This window comes from Amblyomma mixtum, chromosome 5 (assembly GCF_055824585.1).
Source record: "Amblyomma mixtum isolate Tamu chromosome 5, ASM5582458v1, whole genome shotgun sequence".
NCBI classification, from domain to species: domain Eukaryota; kingdom Metazoa; phylum Arthropoda; class Arachnida; order Ixodida; family Ixodidae; genus Amblyomma; species Amblyomma mixtum.
Genome location: NC_143016.1, coordinates 49,359,087 through 49,381,595, shown reverse-complemented (window position 1 = coordinate 49,381,595; position 22,509 = coordinate 49,359,087). Strand labels below are relative to the sequence as shown.

The window sequence follows — 22,509 nt, the reverse complement described above, 5'->3', positions numbered from 1 at the left end:
GCAATGCAAAGGATGGTGCCAAGCATGGACAGTTGGCACAACCCACAGCAGCACAGGCGTTTGGGGAGGACAGAGCCCACGAAGCCACGTCCGTATGGATAGCCGTCGTGTTGTGTCCATTATGCTTAGAAAATTTAAACTGAAAAATAATTCGCGTGAAATTAATAACGTGACTATTAGAACACATTACCGATAATGCCAGCCTCACTAGCTTTCTGCATTCCTTGAGTGTTCGTGCTGTGCCAATAAGCAACTGATCAAAAGTTACCTAATTGTAAAAGAATATATTTTTTTAATCGTTTAGTTACTTCTGATGGGCTGTACTTGGCCGATGAAATGAGTTACATTTGTGATCAAGGAATTATAGTTTTAATAAAGAACAAAGTTGGTATTGGCAAAGCGTTTCTGTTGAGGAAACGATTTTCTCCAAAGAAGAAATTTTCATGTATCGCAGAATGGCGGGAACAGATTTATTGCTTTTCTAACTGGCTTAAAGACTGATGCTTCCTCTCCTCTCTGGTGGGAGTGCCTCCGTTGTGGTACGGCACTTATTGGACCATCTGCCCACAGGTGTCCTTGTCGTAGGCCTGCACTCCGTCCTTGCAGTTGTCTTGAAACTTTTCCAGACAGATTTGTGGGACATCGTCTTTTACGGCGCTTTTGACCCACAATATGCATTCTGCGAATGCAGAAGGAATTCAGATGAGATTAGCATAGAAAACAAATGGACTTTATTGCAGAAACCCGTTTGATGTAATGAATGAAACAGACTGGCTTTCAGAGAATGTAGTCAATAAGCACTTCTGAAAAGAGACATGCGTCTACTCGAAGATGGAGTTCTGCTTCGCGCGTGCAATATTTCTTAACTTTATGTATACTGATAGTAATTAGGCGTCAAAATACCAGCCATCTCTCCAATAAGAGATACTTATGTGATAAAGTTTATACAGGGCATAGTGCGCTTATAGAGAAGCCTAGCTGTGAAAGAATACATTTCTTAAGGAACATATTTCTGAGGGGGTTTCTTAAATGCTTCTGCCTTCATTGTGTGTTTTTCTGATAGAGCAACATTGCCGCAAAGACATAGAAAGCTAATTGCTCACCTTGACGGTCGGCGAAAGGAAGCTCCTCAAGAGCGCAATTTAAGTAGTCCGTGTATATGAAACGGGCAACTTGCTCATGGTCGTAATCTGTACAGAGTTCAAGCAGCAGAAAACATAACTTTTCATCTTAACGTGTAAAACAGGCTCTGTGCGCAATGAGGCGCGCCATGTGGAAGGCATCGGATTTATATAGGCCATGTCGAATTACTGCTCTAAGCGGCATAGAGTAATAACCTAAATGGCGATCTCACTAGTGATACCTAAAAATTAGAAGGTTCTCTGACAGGCGCGCTGCATTAATCATCAAAAGTTTGAATTTTCACTGTGTATTTTAAATGCGCATTTACGTAAGATATTGCCTGAAAGTCGCTCCTTGTGAATGATGATCAAAACACCAAGGGTTTTTGACCGATGTAACTTACATGGGCTCCTTATTTGGGACAGGGGCTCGCTGTATCTCGCATTATCAAGGCGTCGTCGTACAGTAGCCCGATATTTTTGGCGCGGAATTAGCAACACAGGTTCTTGCATTAGGATTCCTTGACACGATAATTATGAAAGCGCTCACCAGGTCGCCGACGCCGTTTTGCTCATTTTGTGGGTTTCATATGCTCTCCGCGACTTTTAAAGCACTTATTTGTAGCCCATTATGCTTAAAAGCGGTTGGTCTCTTAGCGCACATGCATAAATCTGTGGTTGGCGATGTTAATGCACAAGTTTCAAGAATCTCCAAAGTTAGCAAAAAAAGGCGTTTTATTGTATAGTATATTTTTTGGCAGCCTACCGTCTGCATTTCTTGAAATCAACAAGAAATAGGTGTTTCATGTATCCTGCAGAGAACCTGAAGAAAACTGGTAATTCATTGTACAGGCAACGCTAGCGCGAAAAACCAGGGCATCTGTCGATGAAGGAGCCGCGGTTGTCGCTTGGGTGGACGTGGTTGCTGTGGAGCCCTTCTCTCTTTCTTTTCCCTCTGATTTTTCTAACGCGATAGCTTTAACGGTTCCGTTGAGCGGAAACCCGGTGTCGTTATCGTCGTCATTGGTGTGAGAAAAAACCCAAAGTGAAACAACCTTGTCCGTCCACATAGGTCATCGGACCTTGCGACGTCATCACAGCCTACCCACCCTGTTGTGAGCAAACTGTCCACCGCTGCAGGCGTGGTTCAATTAATGATTGGTCGCAAGAGGTTGCCAACCTGGGTCTCACAAGTACCACCGTTGGCTGTATTTCGAACAGCTGTGACAGTGGCGCATCCCTGTACCGCTTTTGTAATCATACATTTTGGAAGCTGTATGTGGACTGAGAGGTTTGAATGTCCCGCATGCGACTCGGGCTATGGGGACGCCACAGTAGAGGGCTCTGGAATAATTTGTGCTACAGGGGTTCTTTTAACGACTGCTGACATCGCACAGCCTACGGGCGTTTTAACATGTCGTCTGTATCAAAATACGGCCGCCGTAGCCAGGATCGAACCAGCTAATTTGGGGTCAGAAACCGACCGCCAGAACCGTTAAGTAACCGTGATGGGCGAACCAGTTTCAGTAATTCATGCGATAAGATATATCCAGTCATATTAGGCCTCGTCCCCGCCGGGGGGCGTCTGCAGCATGCAGATGTTGGTGAGTGGCGACACCACGGGGTATCCCGAGCATCCGCAGGGACATCCCCGCAGGGGGATGATGGTGAGCATGCGTCACCACGGACCCGAGCATCCGCGCTTAGCCGTGCGTGGCATCGCCGTGTCCTTGAAAAAGGGGATCCTGGTGGTTGAGCCGATGCCGAGCGTTTGGACCCTTAAGGCCCCTCGGCGGAGGCAACACACCACTTTGGCCCCAGCTTCCTGTGGACGGCACCTCCGGCCTGACCCGACTGGGGGAAATCGGCAGTCGCATTTTCCTGTCCTCCTCTCCATCTTTCACTTTCCTATCTCCGTTCTGACAACTTTCCTGTATCCTCCTCCCTTCTTGGTCTTTTCCTTTTTTATGGCGGCGAGGGTTAACCTTGTGTGGCTGACAAACCTCTGTCTCGCCATATTGGGTTATAGTAGTGGTGTACAGCTGGCGTGGAGAGGGCTTGTTTTTCAAGTTCCTGTCCCGTCCCCATGTTGGGCTCCGCGGTGGGCGGCTGGCACTGTTGCCGAACACCAAACATTTTTTATGTCTTCCCATTTTTTCAACACTGATGTCCCTCGGAAAAGAGGGCGCACCAAGACATCGAAGTTTTTCACAAAAAATGCAACCACATTCCCACGTTTTCATGTTGTTCACAGCGAAGATGAAGAAAAGACTGCTCGACTCGTATCTCCATTCACTGTTACCAAGACCTTGACAGATGCCATTGGAGAAGGATATAAAATCAAAAAGCTAGCAAATGGCGACCTCCTATTAGAAATTTTGTACAACCATCAACAAGAAAAACTGCCTGAAGTGAAAACCTTTGGAGAAATCCCAATCACAATCGGCCCAACCGTTCGTTGAACACTGTTCGGGGAGTTATCTCGGACGATGACCTCAAATATGTAACTGACGAAGAACTTCTGGAAGGCTTAAAGGAACAAAACGTCACTAATGTATACAGGATAAAAATGAGACGAGACAATAAGGAAATACCCACAAGGCACATTGTTCTTACTTTCGCATCGAGCATCCTCCCAGACTCAGTAGAAATAGGCTATATGAAACACCAACTCAGATAATATATTCCAAATCCGCGACGCTGCTTCAAGTGCCAAAGGTACGGCCACCGCTCTCAGAGCTGCCGGGGCCAACTAACATGCGCGAAATGTGCTTCCCATGAACACGACTCAGAGAAATGTGAAATTGTACCACACCTGTGTGTAAATTGTGAGGGCAGCCATCCTGCGTACTCACGTGCGTGCCCAGTTTGGAAACAAGAAAACGAAGTTGTGACAGTCAATGTAAAAGAAAACATAACCTTCAGGGAAGCTCGGAAACGAGTCACATCATCTATGCACAAACCCACCTTCTCCGTTGTGGTGCAACAGGGCACAGCATCACAACGGCCTCCGGCACCTAGCCAGGCCTCACAAGTGAGCCTGGAGCAGGGCCACCTGTGCCCCTGGTGGCTGCAGCTAGTGCTGCGCCACCACCAAAGAAACAGGCCGCGCGGACTTCCAGGTCAACGGCCTCAAGGCCCCTCCCCCCACGGAGAGGCCAAACACGAAAACAACCGTGCGTCTCGCACGATCGTCCAGCGTATCGGAAAATACGATGGACACAAGTCCACGCAGCCCTGTGCCGTCGACATCGGAAGGACGGCGGGGCTCCGTAGACCGACGAAAAAAAGAGAAGCCTCGTATCAGGGCGCCCGAAAACCTAACCTAGTTCTGTACTATCTACAAAATACAACATGGTATTCATACACTGGAACTGTAGGGGACTCTTACATAACCTAAACGACATAAAAGATATATTAGCCACACACTGGGGAGCGATCTGTGACTACGGTCCGGCTACCTTCCCGAGCTAACCAGCAACCCATCTTTTGCCCAGATTGTCCTGCTGTACGCTACGCATCTTGTGCATCGTCAACTCAGTTCGTGACTGCTGACACGCGCGCAACGAAGGCACGTGCATTCGGACTGCTAGCGTCAGCACACGCAAGTCTACCGCTGCCACGGAGCGCCACCGCAAGCCCTGTCTGTCTGCTATATAACCTGGCTACCATCGACGCCGCGGGTCATTTGCTGGGGAGCGATCTGTGACTACGGTCCGGCTACCTTCCCGAGCTAACCAGCAACCCATCTTTTGCCCAGATTGTCCTGCTGTACGCTACGCATCTTGTGCATCGTCAACTCAGTTCGTGACTGCTGACACGCGCGCAACGAAGGCACGTGCATTCGGACTGCTAGCGTCAGCACACGCAAGTCTACCGCTGCCACGGAGCGCCACCGCAAGCCCTGTCTGCCTGCTATATAACCTGGCTACCATCGACGCCGCGGGTCATTTGCTGGGGAGCGATCTGTGACTACGGTCCGGCTACCTTCCCGAGCTAACCAGCAACCCATCTTTTGCCCAGGTAAAAGGCACATCTTTGTACCTATTTTTCAGCATATACGGATTTTGGGCCGCTAGTCTCAGATCGCTCCTTGGGTTATGGCTCCCACTGTTGCTGTTGTCGCTAAGGAACTCGAGGAATTTAAATTGTCCTTCGAAGCAAAACTGCGAAATCTCACTGATGTACTTGACACTGTGAAAAGTTCCGTCGCCTTGCGCAGTGATGATACTGTAAAGGAGCTTCAAAATGAGGTTGAGGAGCTGAAAAAATCTCTTCAGTTCATGAGCAACGAGTTTGAAACCATAAAGAATCGGAACGCCAGTCTTACTGCAGAGAACAAGAAACTACACGAGAGCAATGAGGCCCTAGTGCGCAGGGTTGCCCACCTGGAACAATATTCGCGTCTGAACAATCTAGAAATTAGAGGTGTCCCTGTGACTCAGGGCGAAGATTGCAACAAGATCGTTGAGGTTCTCGGCAGCGAGATTGACTGCCCCGTAAATTCAGAAGATCTGGATACCGTGCACAGGGTTCCAACACGAAACAAGAATGAAAAAAACATAATTGTTCGTTTCCTTTCGCGAAACAAGAAGGCGGAATTCCTGGCAAAAGCTAGGAAAGCACATCCTACAACGACATGCCTGGGTTTCCCTCAAACGCAGGAGGCTCCTGTTTATGTCAATGAGCATCTTTCACCTGACAACAAGGACCTTTTTTCGAAGGCTCACAAGCTTAAGAAAGATAACAAATGGGCCTTCTTGTGGACATCGAACTGTGTTATTCTAGCTAGGAAGGAGCAGAACAGCACAGTCTTTCGGATAAATAATGTAGACGACCTTGAAATTTTCCGTGAATAGACATACGGGTGCTGACGTTCTACATCATTCTAACCGCAATCATGGCATCATATTCCCCGGAATATGCTCGTTCAATCTTATCCGAAGCTAAAGGTCTGTCTGCCATCCACTTCAATGCTCGTAGCCTACGGAAGAATTACGATAACATAACCGCCTTGCTTACTTCCCTTCAACATCAATTTTCCATCATCTCATTTTCTGAAACTTGGCTATCATCCCTTCACAAAGATTTGTATGCTTTTCCTGGCTATTCATGCGAATACGCACACCGTATTGATAACCCCTATGGTGGTTCGGCTATCTACATTTCAAAGCACATTGCTTACAAAAGACGTCTTGATCTGTGTTTGAATGTGAGTAAATGCGAATCGGTTTGGATAGAAATTGATTGCCGATCTACTGATGGCACAGAGAAGGTTATATGCGGCGCTATTTATAGGTCTCCTTCAAATGATGCGTCTGAATTTTGCCGGGCTTTTGAACTAGCACTCCATAAACTATCACTCGAAAATAAAAACGTCTTCATTATGGGAGATTTTAATATCAATATGCTAGACATGACTAATCCCATCTGTGTCGACTATACGACCTGTTTCTACAGCTATGGTTATGCAAATTTAATTAGCACGCCTACGCGTTGTACTGACCATGGCTCGCATTCATTGCTTGATCATACTCTTTCGAATTTTCCCACTGCTCCTCCGGTTGGCGTGATAGAATGTGATGTCACTGATCATTTTCCGGTATTTCTTTGTGCACTATCATCTCGCTGTAGTAACATGTCCACGAGGAAGTCAGTTTTTGATAACGGAAATTATTTTGAAGCCATATCTAATACTGATCTTTCATACATTTTGGGTCTCCCGAACCCAGAAGTGGCTGTACTTGAGCTGTCGAAAATAATTTCATCAGCAATCAATAAATGCACATCGCTCCAATCATCCACGAGAAAATATGTTACCCCCTTTTCCCCATGGATAACTACTGCTCTGTTAAACTCTCTGAAGAAAAAAGAAAACATGTATAAGAAAACTAAACACCAGCCGTTCAATCTGGGTCTTAAATTGAGATATAAAAGGTATTCCAGTGTACTAACGTCGCTTCTAAAGAAAGCTAAACGATGTTATTATGAAAACCAGTTATCCACACATACTAACAATTCTAAACGAAAATGGCAGCTGCTTGACGAATTTCTGAATATTCGTAAGTCACCTAGGGTTGTTAAATCTATTTTCCACGGTGGTGTTACTTTATCTCATCCCGAGGAAATGGCGAATACATTTAGCAATTATTTTTTCAATTCACCTAATTATCCTATCTCTTCGTTATGCACACCTTCTCTTGAGCGCTGCCCTCACTCCTTTTTTCTTACCCCCACGTGTACAGACGAAGTTCTATCTGTAATTGCTAATTTAAAGACGACCGGCCCCGGCGTTGACAATATCCATGGAAAGCATGTGAAAAGTATCCGGTCATTGTTTGCTCCAGTCCTTAGCCACATCTGCAATTTCGTTTTTAAATCTGGAAGTTATCCCAAGCAGCTCAAGATAGCGAAAATAATACCGGTCTTCAAAAAAGGCGATCCAGCTTTGCCAAATAATTATCGTCCGATTGCAATTCTTCCTTTTTTTGACAAAATTTTAGAAAAACTAATTGAAGTAAGGTTCTCTAGTTATATTGAAAAATTTAACATATTGACAGGTAGTCAACACGGCTTTCGGCGCGGACTATCTACAGATACTGAAATAGCGTCTCTCATAAATTACGTTAGGCTAACAATTGATAAAGGAATGTTCTCAGGAGCAGTTTACATAGATTTTAGCAAAGCATTTGATTCCATTGATCACTCCATCTTGTTTCACAAATTGGAACATTATGGTATCACTGGACCTCCCCTAATGCTCTTGAAGAGCTTTCTCTGTGACCGACAGCACATAGTCTCTATTAATGACCATACATCTAACATAGCTTTAATTAACAAGGGTGTTCCACAGGGCTCAATTCTTGGCCCTGTATTGTTTTTACTCTACATTAATGATTTACCATCCTGTTTAAAGAATTGCAATAGTATACTATACGCAGATGACTCTACCATGCTATCATCGCACCAGGACATTAATCAGCTGATTGTTAACCTACAGAATGATCTTAATTCTCTTGAGCGTTGGTGCCACATTAACCGCCTGTCCGTGAACGTCACTAAAACTTGTTTTCAGATTTTCCATCCCCCTCAGAAGTCATTGCCCATCACACCACTTCTATACCTCAATTCTGCTGCTATTTCACCGCAAGATCGAGTTTCTTTTCTTGGTGTTATCATTGACCCTCACTTAAAATTCCATCATCATGTAGCTGAAACGTGCCAGAAAATTTCTTATGGATTGCGCGCACTAATTAAAGCCCGAAGCTATTTTCCAGTCCAAACTTTATTATCTCTTTACTACGCATTCATCCACAGCCACTTAAACTACGGTATCTCATCTTGGGGTAACGCCTATCATATTCATCTCTGGCCTTTAATAAAACTGCAAAAGCAAGCCATGCGCATCATAACCAATACCCCTCGAATGTCACCCTTCCGCGTTTTGTTCATAGATTTAAACGTTCTACCTATCTCGGCCCTTTATTTTTACAACCTTGATATCCTATTCTTTAAGATTCTTCATCATTATCTCCCGCTAAGCATATTTTCTCCCGGCACGATCATGAGCAACACCGTCACTCGTTTTGCGCTGCGTAATAACTTTTTACTACCTAAGGTCAGAACTAACTACGGGAAACAATGCCTTCATTTTTCATCCGTATCATTTTGGAATTCTTTGAACATAGACATCAAACAAACTAATACGCTTTCTTTATTCAAGGTCAAACTAAAGCTTTTCCTTCTTAATTTGTGATTTTTTTTGTTATGTTATTGATTCTATGTATCGCGGCATCTGTGAGTTTTATTTTACATTATCGTGCATTACATTGTTTGTATTTAAATATTTCAGTAACTAATATTACACTATGTGCCTATATTTATTCTGTTTCGTCGCTAATTAATGTGTTGTGTATTTTATATTATGTTGCTTATTGAAATTTATTTTCATGGGAGGTCCCGCCCGCGGTCTTGTACCATGGGACCTCTCGCTGTATAGAATTGTAACTTTTATTGTATTACTCAATAAACTTTCAACTTTCAACTTTCAACTTTCAACCTGTCGCCTTGTGTTTACAAGAGACAAATTTAGGCCCCAAACATGAAAACAATTTGAAACACTATAACTTCTTCCGCCGTGACCGAGAGCAGGCGAATCGGCTTTCGGGTGGCGTAGCCATCATAGTTAAAAATGGTATTGCAGACCGAAAACACAAGCTTAAAACCGGATTAGAAGCCGTGGCAGCCATCCTACACACATTTAAAACAATTACAGTGTGCTGCGTATATATTGACCCTCATCTTAAAATAACAACCCATGACTTAGAAGACCTTTTCGATCAGTTACCAGAACCATTTTTGATGATAGGAGATTTTAACGCCCACTCCTGCTTTTGGGGTAGTGAGTAAACCGACACTAGAGGTCAGTTGATTGAAGATTTTATACTCTGCAATAACATTTGTCTCTTAAATACTGGCAAGCCAACCTATTGTTCTCCTAGCTCAGGAAAAATGAGTTGTATAGATTTATCTTTTAGTTCGTCCCCTATTTATACAGATTTTAATTGGGATGTCTTAGATAACCTATATGGAAGCGATCATCTACCCATACTAATTAGCTCAGCCCATTCACCCGAAATAATCCCAATTAAACTGCAACGATGGAAACTGCACCTAGCCAACTGGGCACTGTTCCGTGAAAAAGCTAGCCTAGACAAAATAATTTCTGACGACCTGAGTGTAGACGAACTTAACGAATTTTTCACAAACTGTAGTATTGCTGCTGCACGCAAGCTATTCCTCAATCTTCTGGAATAGTAAACCAAAATCACAAATACTGGTACACAAAAGAGTGTAAAGAAGCAAAAAAGAGACAAAACAAAGCCTGGGAAACTTTTCGTAGATACCCTACTCAGGAGAATTTTATAAAATTTAAAAAGGCAAGAGCAAAAGCTCGATATCTTCGTCGTAGTGCCGAAAAGTCGTCTTGGAAAAATTACGTTTCATCGATAAACAGCTCGACCACATCAAAACAAATGTGGGAGGTCAGAAAGATAAATGGCAACTACTCTCCATTCACAGTCCCCCTTCTGATAGCTCCCAGTGTACAGACGAGTTTAGAAGAACAAGCAGATATTTTAGGCGAATATTTTTCTCCATTTCCAGCTCATCCCACTACACAGCAGCTTTTCTAAAACACAAAAACACAGCGGAGAAGCAAAGTCTGCCGACAAGTTGTGGTACAAATGAACCCTACAATAATTTAATTACAATACAAGAGATCAAAACAGTAATTTCTGCCGGTAAACATACTGCGCCCGGCCCAGACCAAATACATTACCAAATGCTAGCCCATCTTTCTGAACCTGCCGTAGAGGCACTTTTAAGTTTTTTAACAAAGTTTGGGTGTCAGGGAAAATAACCAAAGGCTGGAAAGAAGCTATTATTGTACCGTTTCTTAAACCCGGCAAGCCACCAACCACTCCTAGCAGTTATAGCCCCATAGCCCTTACCGGTTGCCTCGCCAAGTCCTTCGAAAGTGTCCTGAATATACGGTTAACTTTTGTCCTCCAACCCCGTGAACTTTTAAAAAAGGATGTTTTAAAAAAGGATGCTCTACTACAGATCACCTAGTTCGCCTTGAAAATACTGTAAGGAATGCTTTTATACACAAACAACACTGTCTTGCAGTCTTTTTCGACTTAGAAAAGACATTTGACACAACCTGGAGGTTCGGGATTCTTCAAGACCTTGCCGATCTTGGCATCCGCGGCAGGATGTTAAATTGCATAAAAGACTTCTTATCTTACCGCTCAGTTCATATACGCCTAGGGTCAACCATTTCAAAGAATTTTTACCAGGAGAATGGTGTACCTAAAGGGTGTATCTTAAGTAGAACACTCTTTGTCGTAAAAATGAATTCTATTAGGAAAATATTCCCAAGATCCATTATGTATTTTGTTTATGTAGATGATCTTCAGATAGCATGCACATCCTCCAACATATCCACATGTGAAAGACAAATCCAGCTAACAATAAATAAACTGGCAACATGGGCAGGCAGGAATGGTTTCCAATTCTCCCCACAGAAAACAGTGGCCGTACTTTTTTCACTCAAAGGGGGCCTACAGAGAGATCCTGCACTACACCTAAATGAAACCGAGTTACCTTTAAAAACTGAACACAAATTTTTAGGCATAACGTTTGACCGAAAACTTACTTTTCTGCGTCATATAAATGCGTTGAAAAAGAAAGCTTCTCGATCACTCAATATACTGAAAGTCCTTTCACACAAACACTGGGGCTCTGACAGGGCAAGCCTTCTAGAGATTTATCGCTCTGTGGTACGATGCTGCTTAGATTATGGCTGCATAGTGCATGGTTCAGCAAGGTCATCGTACTTGAAACGACTAGATCCGGTGCATAATTTGGGCCTGCGTGTTTCCACTGGCGCCTACAGGACGTCACCCATAAATAGCCTTTACGTTGAAACAAACGAACCATCTCTTACAGATAGAAGAAGCATACTTACATGCTCATATGCTCTAAAAATCCGTTCCCTACCAAAACATATCTGTTACAGAATAGTTACAAAGTGTCCGTCTAGAACACTCTTTAATGACAAACCGCAAACCACCAGGCCACTGCTATTGCGTTTTGGAGAGATTTGCCAGAATCTCGGCGTACTGAACACGCTACCCAGCACTGCACTAAGACGAGATCTACTGCCTCCATGGTACAAATTTCCTGCAATATGCGATTTTACCCTCACACAATTTCACAAAAAGCAAACCCCACAGGAACATATAATACAAGAATTTCTTTCACTGGAAGAAAAATACAATGACTTCACGCATTTTTATACTGACGGTTCAAAAACGGATACCTACGTAGGAAGCGCAGTGGTGCGAGGAAATGACAAGGAAATAATCAGACTTCCACAGTGTGCATCTATCTTCACAGCAGAATGCTACGCTGTATGCATAGCCATAAGAAAAATAGAAACAGAGAACCTCAAGAACTGTATTATTTACACAGACTGTCTCAGTGTACTTACAGCTCTCCACTCCAAAAATGCAACCACTCCACTACTTGGTGACATCATACATAACATAGTAATATCCACAGGTCAAGGACAGAACATTAAACTATGCTGGGTCCCGAGTCATGTCGGAATAAAAGGAAACGAGAGAGCAGACTTCTGCGCTGCTCAAGCTCGTGGGCGGGAAATAAAGAAAGTAAATATACCCTTAATGGATTGCGTGAACTTAATACAGCGTAAACTGAGAGAAAAATGGCAGTTTTTTAGGAACAATGAGGTAAATAACAAGCTACATTTAACCCTTTCGGCCCTGGCGGTGTCAATTGACACCACAACACAAATATTCCGTTCACGCCTCAGTAACAGACGAAAATGCTACTAAATTTTAATAGAGTAGTTCCTTGGGGATCCCTGTTGCTATCGGCATCGCTGTCCATGCCCTTCAATTGAGCTGTGCGGTCTGAGGAGGAAGAAGGAGCAGCATGGGAGGCATGTAGTGAAGAAGCCGAGGTGTAGCAAATTTGTGGATTTGTATCTCACTAACCATTCATTCTTCTGCGCTCAGATTTTTATATGTTGTGTGAAACGCCTATCCAAGCTCACATACCCGTCGTAAATATTATTGAATGCGTAGACGCTGCGTTTGAACACATTTTTGACATGTACGATTTTGACACCATCAGGGCTCAACGGTTGCGAGCGGTGGCCATTGAGTGATGATAGGTGATCTTTGTAGAAGAGAATCTGTTTGCATTTTTGCGGATGCACTTATATCAATGGCCTTCTTGGAATGCTGACATGAATGTTCATCGCAGAAAATGGATGAACGAATAAAATTATCTTTTTGATAAACTGGAAGAAAGAAATTTTCGCTATCATACAAGGTGAATATTCGGATCGAGCCTGGAAAGAACCCTGCGGATGTCAGAGAACAGCAACCGGACCAAAGGAATAGCGAGAATAAATGCACACCTGACCTAGCACTTTTATTCTATTTTTTACCGCTCTCCTCTTGTGAGCATCGACTCTGAGCTGCAAGAAGCGACCGTGGTATTCACACTGCAACTCGCGCACCACCGCTCGTGCAGCACTTGTGGCGCACCCTCGACGCTAGGATCAATGCAGAGTGTTTGGCTATGTTTTCTTGAGAAAGCGTATTTGGAGTGCCCATAAACAGCTTCTGCTTTCTCCCCGGCCGAGAGGTATCCCCAACTCATAAGCTTATGGATGTGAAGTAATTTATTGTCACCTGTAGAGAAAAGCATGCGCTGAAGAGACAGACAGGGCGAGATTATCTTCCACTTTATCAATTCTTCTATAGCAAACAGCTGGTTTGAAAACGGGTGCAAACCAGATGCATTATGTTTCCGCAAGCTTAGAACTTAGATAGAACTTAGATGTGCAGAGCTCCGCGCTGGGCCTGATGGAAGCGCTTCAAAAATCTCGATAGAGGAGGGCGTTACAGATTCGAGGAAAGCCTTGATCGTGTCCCCAGTCACCTTCCAGGAAGGCTAGGCAAGTTTTTAACGTCTGTATTGTTGATGTGACGTACACAAGCTGGAACACAAGCCTGTCGGCAAAAAAAAAAAAAAATGAGGAGCTGATACAAAACTCAGGGTAAACAGGAGCGAGCGGCGTCTTTTGTGGCAACTGCAAGATCCATCTATCCCTTACCAATTAAAAAAAACTTCTTTAGAGGTCTCCACACAGCAAAATAAAAAAATTTTGCGTTCATTTCTTTCTTGTCGGTTGCGATTGCCAAAACGGTCTCTTTCGCATTTTACACCCATTGAGCCCTGATGTACGATTTTGACACCATACTGCTAAATCAGTTATTACCTGCACCACAAGCTTTAAATTTTTACTGCGTGGTTATGGGGCCTTAGGCATTGTAAAAACACAGAGCAAAAAAATCTACGACTGAAATAAAAAATCCAGGGCCGAAATGGTGAATAAAGTCGGTTTTAGGTGAGTGGCAGTCCTGCACCCACCAGGAGCGTTTCAAATAAGTGGTTATCTGTCGTCTTCGTATAGGGCACACGCACCTCACACATAATTTCCTACTAACAAAAGAAGACAAGCCGCAATGTGAATTATGCCTAGATGAGCTAACAATAAACCATATTTTATTCTCATGCAGAAAACTAGAAAGACTAAGGAAGAAGCATTTTCCAGTTTTTTATAGCGAACACATACCATTCCACCCAACATTGCTCCTAGGAGAACATGCACTTGTTGACATTTCACAGGTTTTTAAGTTTTTAAACATAGCAGGAGTTTTAGACAAATTGTAAAGGTAATAAATAATGGTCAGTTTTTTACAACTAGCAGATTTCTTGATCCACACCTCAGCCCCTCTCTCGTCGTGAGAAGAAGGCTGAGGTCTTTATTCGATTTGTCGGGAGCCTTGACATCCTTGAGCCGCCAAGGTTGGTTGCAGAGGTTACCTGACCTTCCTTAAAGCTTCTACCAAAAATCACTTCTAACATTTTGTCTTATTTTTTACTAGGTGCACGAATGAACTTTTTAGGCCCTTTACACCACCATTGTTTTACGCTTTTTTTTAACATCCTATATAAAACAATATTTTATACCTTGAGCTTGGCGCATGATAGCCTTTGCCGCTTATGCGCCATAAAAATCAAATCAGCAAAACACAACAAAACATATTAGGCCTCGGAGTGCATGAAAACATTCCATTTATTCTAACTAAAGTGCTTTGAGGGCGAGAAGAAATCATGATATTCTATGCTGCAAGGTTCTGTTTGACAAATATTGTCCCCTTTTCTGATTGGCACCTTCCTCACCATTGAACGCCTTTCCTTAAGAACTTCTTGAAGCTGCTAAAGCTCTGCTTAAAATGCAAGCTTTAGCCGCTATCAATGCTACACGTGCATGTCTGCCCTGTTGTATAGTGTTGAGGCAAGTGTGCAGTACGGTCTGAACAAGCCATCTCAAAGGTCTATACAACCCAAAGGTCTATGCAAGGTGGCCTTCATGCCGGAAACCGCTTTTCTCAGGACTATGGAAGGTAAGTCAATTACCATAGCTGAATGCAATTTCGTTTCCTCTGGTAGGCTTTCAGTGCTATTATAATGTTATAATGTTCGCTGTTATAATGTCCGAAACGGCCATGCATGTTCCAGCGCATCATTTTTCACGGTCCTTGTTTTTTTTACAAACGGCAAGCATGATAGTGTCGTTGGCATTTTGCCCCCTTTGCAGGAAAGCTGATTCACTTAGCTTTTGTTCCTTTGTTCTGCTGATTTGCGCAGCACTGGTCCAGACGTTACTGCCGCAGAGAAGGGCACACTAAGTGATCAGCTCCAGCTCATTCGTGAAATGGTTAGCAAGAATGAATTTACGGCGATTGCGTTTGTATTACGGGAGCCTTATAATGAGGGCATATATTATTAGAAGTGAGTGCGTGCTGTCTTGCAGTCTTAAGAACCGTGTCTAGCAGTGCGCTTGCGGGCGGCGTCCCGAGAGGCTGCCTGACCCCACGCATGTTTTGGCTCTAGGTTCCCTCTTACGTGCAGCGTTCCGAGGGTGACGCTCAACTTCGGCTTCGTTTGTGGCTAGCGTGAAAAAACTGCCGCCACGTGTGCTCGGTCCCCGGTGTTTTTACCTTCTTTTCTGCTCCATCTTTGCCCTTTTTTCTCATTCCTCCTGCGGTCCCACACTCTTCCTTTGTTCTCCCCATAGGGGAGCAGGAAGGGAGAGACGAGAGGGCGCGAAGGGGAAGAGATCGACGACAACTATGCGAAACCAGCGGAACTAGGCTAAGATAACCACTGCTGCAAAACATATACATCTTTACCTTCATCAACTGTGAAGATATTGGTGTCAAGTGTCGGCCCAGGTTTTATGTGGTAAGTGATGTTTCGCCTGTAATGAGAGACAAAAGATGCAGAAAGTGCCGCTTCGTGAGTCGAGGTTTATTGTGAAGTGCATCAGCTGCATTCAGAAGGAGCAATTTTTCAAAACCTGACAGCCTTAGGTAGTAGAGACTGGCGAAAAACCACCGTAGGTTTTAAGGCAGTTCGGCACACGCCGCGGTTGCTCAGTGGTCATCTCGCTCGGCTGCTGACCCAAAAAACGCGGGTTATCGAGGCAAAATTCTAGAGACGCGTGTATTGTGCGATGTTTCACTAGCCGGTCTATATGGAGCAGACAATCTCAAGGCGCTGCATGCCTTTGTGCTTAGTCGCATTCTTTATGCCACTCCTTACATGAACCTCTCCTGTGCGGATAAACATAACATCAATGCTCTAATCCGCATGGCTACCAAAGCAGCGCTAAACCTACCAAAGAGCACTAGCACGAACAGGCCCTTAAAATTAGGAATGCACAACACTATACAAGAACTTACAGATGCACATCGCTAAACACAGTACCTTCGTCTGGCTGGCACGGAAGCCGAACGATATATACTGGATTCTCTCGGAATTCGCATACCTGTACACACTAAAGACTTAATCTCTCTCCCTCACGCCATACACACCGCGCTTATCCTCAAACTCCTTCCTTCTTGAGAATATCCACCCTGAATACCATCAATCCCGCCGAGTCGCGCGAGCCAAAGCTGTCCATAAAGAATATGGCACTTCAGAGGATGTGCGCTGGCTGGACGCCGCGTGTGGTCCAGACCGTTCAGTAGCTGTGGCTTACCATCCAGCAGCCCCCCCCCCCCCACTTACCCATTTTATAGACCCCCCTTGTACCCCAGAAGAAGCAGGAGAAGCAGCTATTTTAATAGCCATTGCCGAAACCAATGCGGCTTATATAGTTAGCGATTCCAAAACTGCCTTAACTTCGCCCGTGGACGCGTGCATCCCCCCCCCGCCTGGCAGATATTGAGAATGTGCACCCTAAATTCCGGTAGGCGTACTGAGCTCGTGTGGGTGCCGGCTCACTCTGGAAATCCTGGAAATGAGGCCGCCGATAACATAGCCCAAGGACTTATTTGCCGGCCAAATGACGACCCCAGCCGGGATTTCTCGAGGGAGCGGGCACACACGTTCTCAGAACTGACTCAACAAGCATGCCTTGCCCGTCGACTCTATCCCTCGCCCCACCCCCGCCTATCCCACTCCCAACAAATCCTCTGGAGGCGACTCCAGACCCGAACTCTTCCTACACCTCAGCGTCTGTCCTACTTCCGCCATGTTTCCCAAGAGTGCGTTCTCTGCGGAGAATCGCACGCTACCCTGGACCACATCCTCTTCGGCTGCCCTGCCGATCCTCCCCCGCAGGGACAGCCCGCCATCGGTACGTGGGAGGAATGGGAGGCCCTCCTTGCGTCGCAGGACCCGGACACGCAACTTCGCTGCGTGAACCGGGGTGCCAGTGCCATGGCCCTACGTGGCCTGGACACATGCGCGTAATGTGAGGGCTGTGCGGTGGCCCTGAGACCTTGCACGGTCCAAACTTGCTCGCATAATAAAGTTTTTCATCCATTCATGTGCGATGTCAGTGCACGTTAAAGAAACCCAGGTGGTAGAAATTTTCGGAGCCCTTCAGGCGGCGTCCCTCATAGCCTGAGACGCTTCGGGACGTTAAACCCACATTATAAATTTACCCACATCGCAAATGACGGTATGCACCCACTTTTGAAAGGAATGTTGACAGTTTGCTTCAGAATACTATGCTTTTCAAGTATGGTAGAAATTGCAGATTACAGGGGTGCAATGAGTAAATGTTTAATTAGGGGTAATTTTCCACAGAATGTACTATCGCGCTCAATATGAGTTGCAACGCGCGGTCATCGACCTGGGCTCGTTCCGTGGTGTGCCTCCTCCAAACAGTCGCTTGGAATTCTGGGAGAAACTGCTGTTCCAGGAAACAACAGCACCCCCGCTAAGGAAAAAGTTTCTCGCAGAATTCCGAGCGACTGTTTGGAGGAGGCACACCACGGAACGAGCCCCGGTCGATGACCGCGCGTTGCAACTCATATTGAGCGCGATAGTACATATACAACGCAAATGTCATGCGTCGAAAGTCCTGAAGTTTGCAGGAAAAGAAAATGAAAATTGGTTTTGAAGAAAGGAAACGACGCATTTACTCTCTCATATCTCGATGGACGGCGGAACCGCGCAGTAAGGGAAGGGAAAACGAAGGTAGTTAAAGGAGAAATTACTATTAAGGAAATCCGGCAACTTATTTTTTATTTACATTCTGACCATGAATCTGTAATATTCTCCAAGATGAAGGTATTTGCGTTCACAAATTGTAAATTGTTATGTTTTATGTCCCGAAGGAACATAGGTATTCAGTGACGCAGTAGAGGACAACTCCCGGTTAATTTAAGCCTGCTGAAGTAAGACTTCATTGCCCAGTTTTTTCATGATCTTTTAAAGAATTGCGCTCTTAATAGACGAAGGCAGAAAAGGACACTGACGAAGGGACAGGAACAGAGCTTCGAACTTTAGTCACTTTAAATTTATAAGTTGCGCCAATGTGAAATAGTGTCTGTCTTTTGTGTGTCTTCTTCTGTTAAGCGCATATTACATATATTTCAATGATAATTTCGACCACCTCGGATTAATCAGTGGGCGGTGAAATCGCACAGCACACGGGAGTTTTTGCATTTCGCCTACATTGTATTACGGCAGCCACCATCAGGATCGAATACGTGCCCTCGGGCACGTACAAACACGTACAAAGTTGGGCACTAATACCTTAAGAAATTTTTTGAATTTCTGCCATCATGTGGACATTCCAAACTGATTGTGATCCAAAACTACCCTGAATGGAGGATCCGAAGTATCAAGTTGTTAGAAAACTCGTACAATGCTGATGCCATAATTTTCAAATGTTTTTGGTACTAAGTAAAGTTGTGTACATCACACCAAAAAATAACCGTTGGCGTTTAAACTAAACAACTATAGAATTCATGAGGCCTAAGCATACTACTGAGGAAGAAAAGCTATTCCTTTGAAACCAAAATAGCAGTCGGCGCTGCAAAGAGTTAAACACACAATAATAATGAAACAACGCTAAGCTTACTCACACGGATAAAATAACTTACTTTGCATCATAAAAAAAAACGCTTAATGGTTCAGTGAAACCTACGCTGGATGCCCTTTCAGGCCCTTGAGGAGAAGAACGTATGTTGCATGCGGGGGATTTTTTTTCAGTTCCGTCCTTTCCGCAGTCAGGCAGTCGAGGTCACCATCATGATCGATGTCGTACATAGCGACACCGTAAGGAAAACTCTCGAAGATCTGCAATGAGAATGAGCGTGAGAGATATCCCCCAGGCTAAGACGGCTTCTTTTATCTATGTTATCTTCTGAACGCATTTTTCAGGGTGGGAATTTATATTGCATATATTCCACCCATATCAAAGACTCGATTTCCAGTGTTCTCGCGCCTTTTTTAACGTTCCTTAGACTTTAAAGGGAGGGCATCGTTTTTGACAAAAGGGAGAAACTTCTTGAGCAGAACGGAAGGTATATATTTAAGAAAATATACAAGTACGCTACGTCCGTTTCTGGTCGCGGACAGAAGCTTTACTTTTTATTCACTCTCAATGTGTCCGGCGGTTGGTTAAGTGACATTGGTCAGCAAATGAATGAAAACCGAGTCCCACCAGGGTTCATTTATTAAACAAACATGAATTTATTAAAGAAACAAGAATTCATATGGCCAGTAATCAAAAGCATAAAAACAGATAGGGTTGACCGACTCGCCAGAATTAGCACAAGTTCAGCGATTACGTTACAAAGGAAGTTTATGCAGCAAAAATTTCTAGAAATTCTTCATTTCAAAAGCAATTCCTGATTTTCAGGACACTCTGCTACTGCATCGTGGCTAACCAAGACGCCTAGCGAACGGTAGGAAGAGACTGAATAGCAAAAAAGATTGAAACTTGAGCGGTATTAATCGAAGCTGTTTATCGGCATCCTCAAAGCAGGACTAAATTGGCTATGAACTTTTATTTGTAGCCGTATTGTTGCGCTTGGGTAGAGTAATGACTGAATAACACGTGAAAGAAAAGACTTCAAGGACGCTTCACCTACTATTAAATGTACAATGAAACAGAATTAGGTAGCCCTCTCTCACAAGCACTCGTTTTCTTGCATGGATTCAGAGCTTACGGACAGTCTTCACAACATTCCTGGCTCAGGTGCGCAGCGGTTAAGCGATGGGCCACTATGATGGCCGATGGCCTTCTGAAAAACAGCCACTGCTAATGCTTGTGCGATACGCGTTGCTCCTCCGAGCTCCATTAGGGCTAATTTTTTGCAGATAATTCTTTGGGAGGCTCTCTGTCTGTCGACCAACGACTTGATGCGCATTGCCGTAGTTAGCATGTGGCAATAGGATTGAAAATATTTGAAATAATTTCATTTCTACCAGCTCATGTGCGCAGATGCCAACATTGATTAGGCTGAAAAGGACACCCCCTCTTTTTCATTTGAAACCAACCTTTGCGGGGTGTGATAGAGCTTACGCCGTTAGATCTTCAGTCCCTGAAACAAAAGTGGATAGGTTGGGGGGGGGGGGGGGGGTATTCTGCTTTTGGGAGGCTTTTCTGTTTGCTTGTTTTTGTTCCGACGTCCAGCCTTTGCCCCAGCATGCATTACTAGTGAGCAAACATAATTTGAGTGATATTACGCGATATTTTATATTTTATATAACACGTATTTTTGAGTGCTTGTTCTCGCATCTTCGAATAAAATCGTTTTCCTAGATCATTAGCCTTTATCTGCTTTTTGTTCTTAACAAGCACCCTCTTTACTTTAACCGTGGGTTCTTTTTTGGCCGCTTCCTATTCATTTAATTATTGCGGGCGGTTTGGGGCGCCAGGGGAAATGTTATCGAAAGGTGACACCGGTGGCGACGGCCGCATTTCGATGAAGTCGAAGCTCAAAAATTGTCCATTTGATGTGCATTGTCTGTGCATATGAATGGCCCTTCATGGTAACAGTGATTTTCGAGTAAAGAAAATGGCGCATAACTGTCTCACTTGGGGGAATCCTCAAACGAGCCGTGAGGGAAGGGAGGAAGGAGGGATTGAAAGAAGGAAGAGAGAAAGAGGTGTCGTAGTGTAGGTCCCGGGATAATTTTGTCGAACATTATACGGTACCCTGCGCCATGGCCCTTCGTTCTCTCTTCCGTCTTTAACTGCCTGATTCATCTCTTTCCTTAGCAGCGCAGTTGTGGTACCCTCGGTGATGGGTCAGGGATTAGAGCGCTTGTCAACTGAATCAGAGCACACGGGTTCGAACCCAAACACGGCGGCCGCATTTCGATAGAGGCTAAAAGCCAAAGGCGCCCATGTGCTGCGCGACGTTAGTGCACGTTAAAGATCCCCAGGTGGTAGAAATTATTCCGGAGCCCTCCACGAAGGCACATCTATCGCTTTCATCTCTCACTCCCACCTTCCCCGCTTCTAACACAGCGCGGTAGAGGTGTCCAACGGTAAGTAAGACAGTAACCGCGACTTTCATTTACTGGTCACCAATCACCATGATCATCACCTGAGGTTCAACCGAGAGAGAGGCAATTACTAAGCTTTTCCTTTCGCCATAGCACATTTGTCTATTAAACCCGGAGATCAAAGCTAAAGCAGCAAGTGCATTAAAACATTCAATGTGATCTAGGCCAGCAAAATTGACCAATAACAAGCTTGGTGACTACTTCATTAGTAGTTAACTATATTTTCTAAGCTTATTCACCCATACAATCAACTTCTAACTGCTAAATTGAAGTCGATTTTTTACAAGCAGAATCATAGTGCATAACGCTAGCGCATTCGAGTCTAAAACGAGATAACAATCGTAGATGCAGATAATGGGCTCTCTACATATCTCTCTGCATCCACCTGTCTACATACAACTGTCTTTCTATAACCTGACACGTGGCTCAGACACCTACTGATTTTTCTCGATAAATTGGAAATCGGCCAAAACGGGTAGGCAACGTAGCAGGTTGAACTAACTTTACCTCGAAAGTATCCGGCAGATCTTGCATCTGCTGATCCTTCGATTCACAAGAGGCAAGCTCAGGAGATAGCAGCACGATGCAAACAGTAGCTACGATCGCTGCATGAAACAGTGCCATCCTACTGCGCAGCAAGTAGCGCATTGAAAACTCTCTTCCGCTGCGTTCGTTTAATATGGCAAGCTGCGACGTGCTGAATTTTACACAGCATGCAAGGTAATAGAAATCTGGGCTGCGTCATTGATTCCATGTTTACTTTTCTAATGTTTTACCATCTACGCTTAATGAGACCTGCTGCGAAATTATTGCCCCAACTGTTAAACGTGACCAACAGTATGCTGTATTCCATATCTCTCTTTTGTTTCGTCAAACTTGATTCGTTAAGCAGCAGACAGTA

The 22,509-nt window shown here is 44.3% G+C and overlaps 1 protein-coding gene across 1 annotated transcript; it reads right to left on the bottom strand.

Annotated features, from left to right (window-relative positions):
- Window positions 1–448: 448 nt before the first annotated feature.
- On the bottom strand, window positions 449–22,232 carry LOC149342075 (uncharacterized). The gene is made up of 5 exons (XM_089544376.1): window positions 22,116–22,232; window positions 19,237–19,388; window positions 15,983–16,050; window positions 1,104–1,190; window positions 449–679 (listed from the first exon to the last, which is right to left on the bottom strand). The coding sequence occupies exons 1-5, from the start codon at window positions 22,230–22,232 to the stop codon at window positions 549–551; spliced, it is 555 nt and encodes a 184-aa protein (XP_089400502.1). The 3' UTR covers window positions 449–548.
- Between the last annotated feature and the right edge of the window lie 277 nt (window positions 22,233–22,509).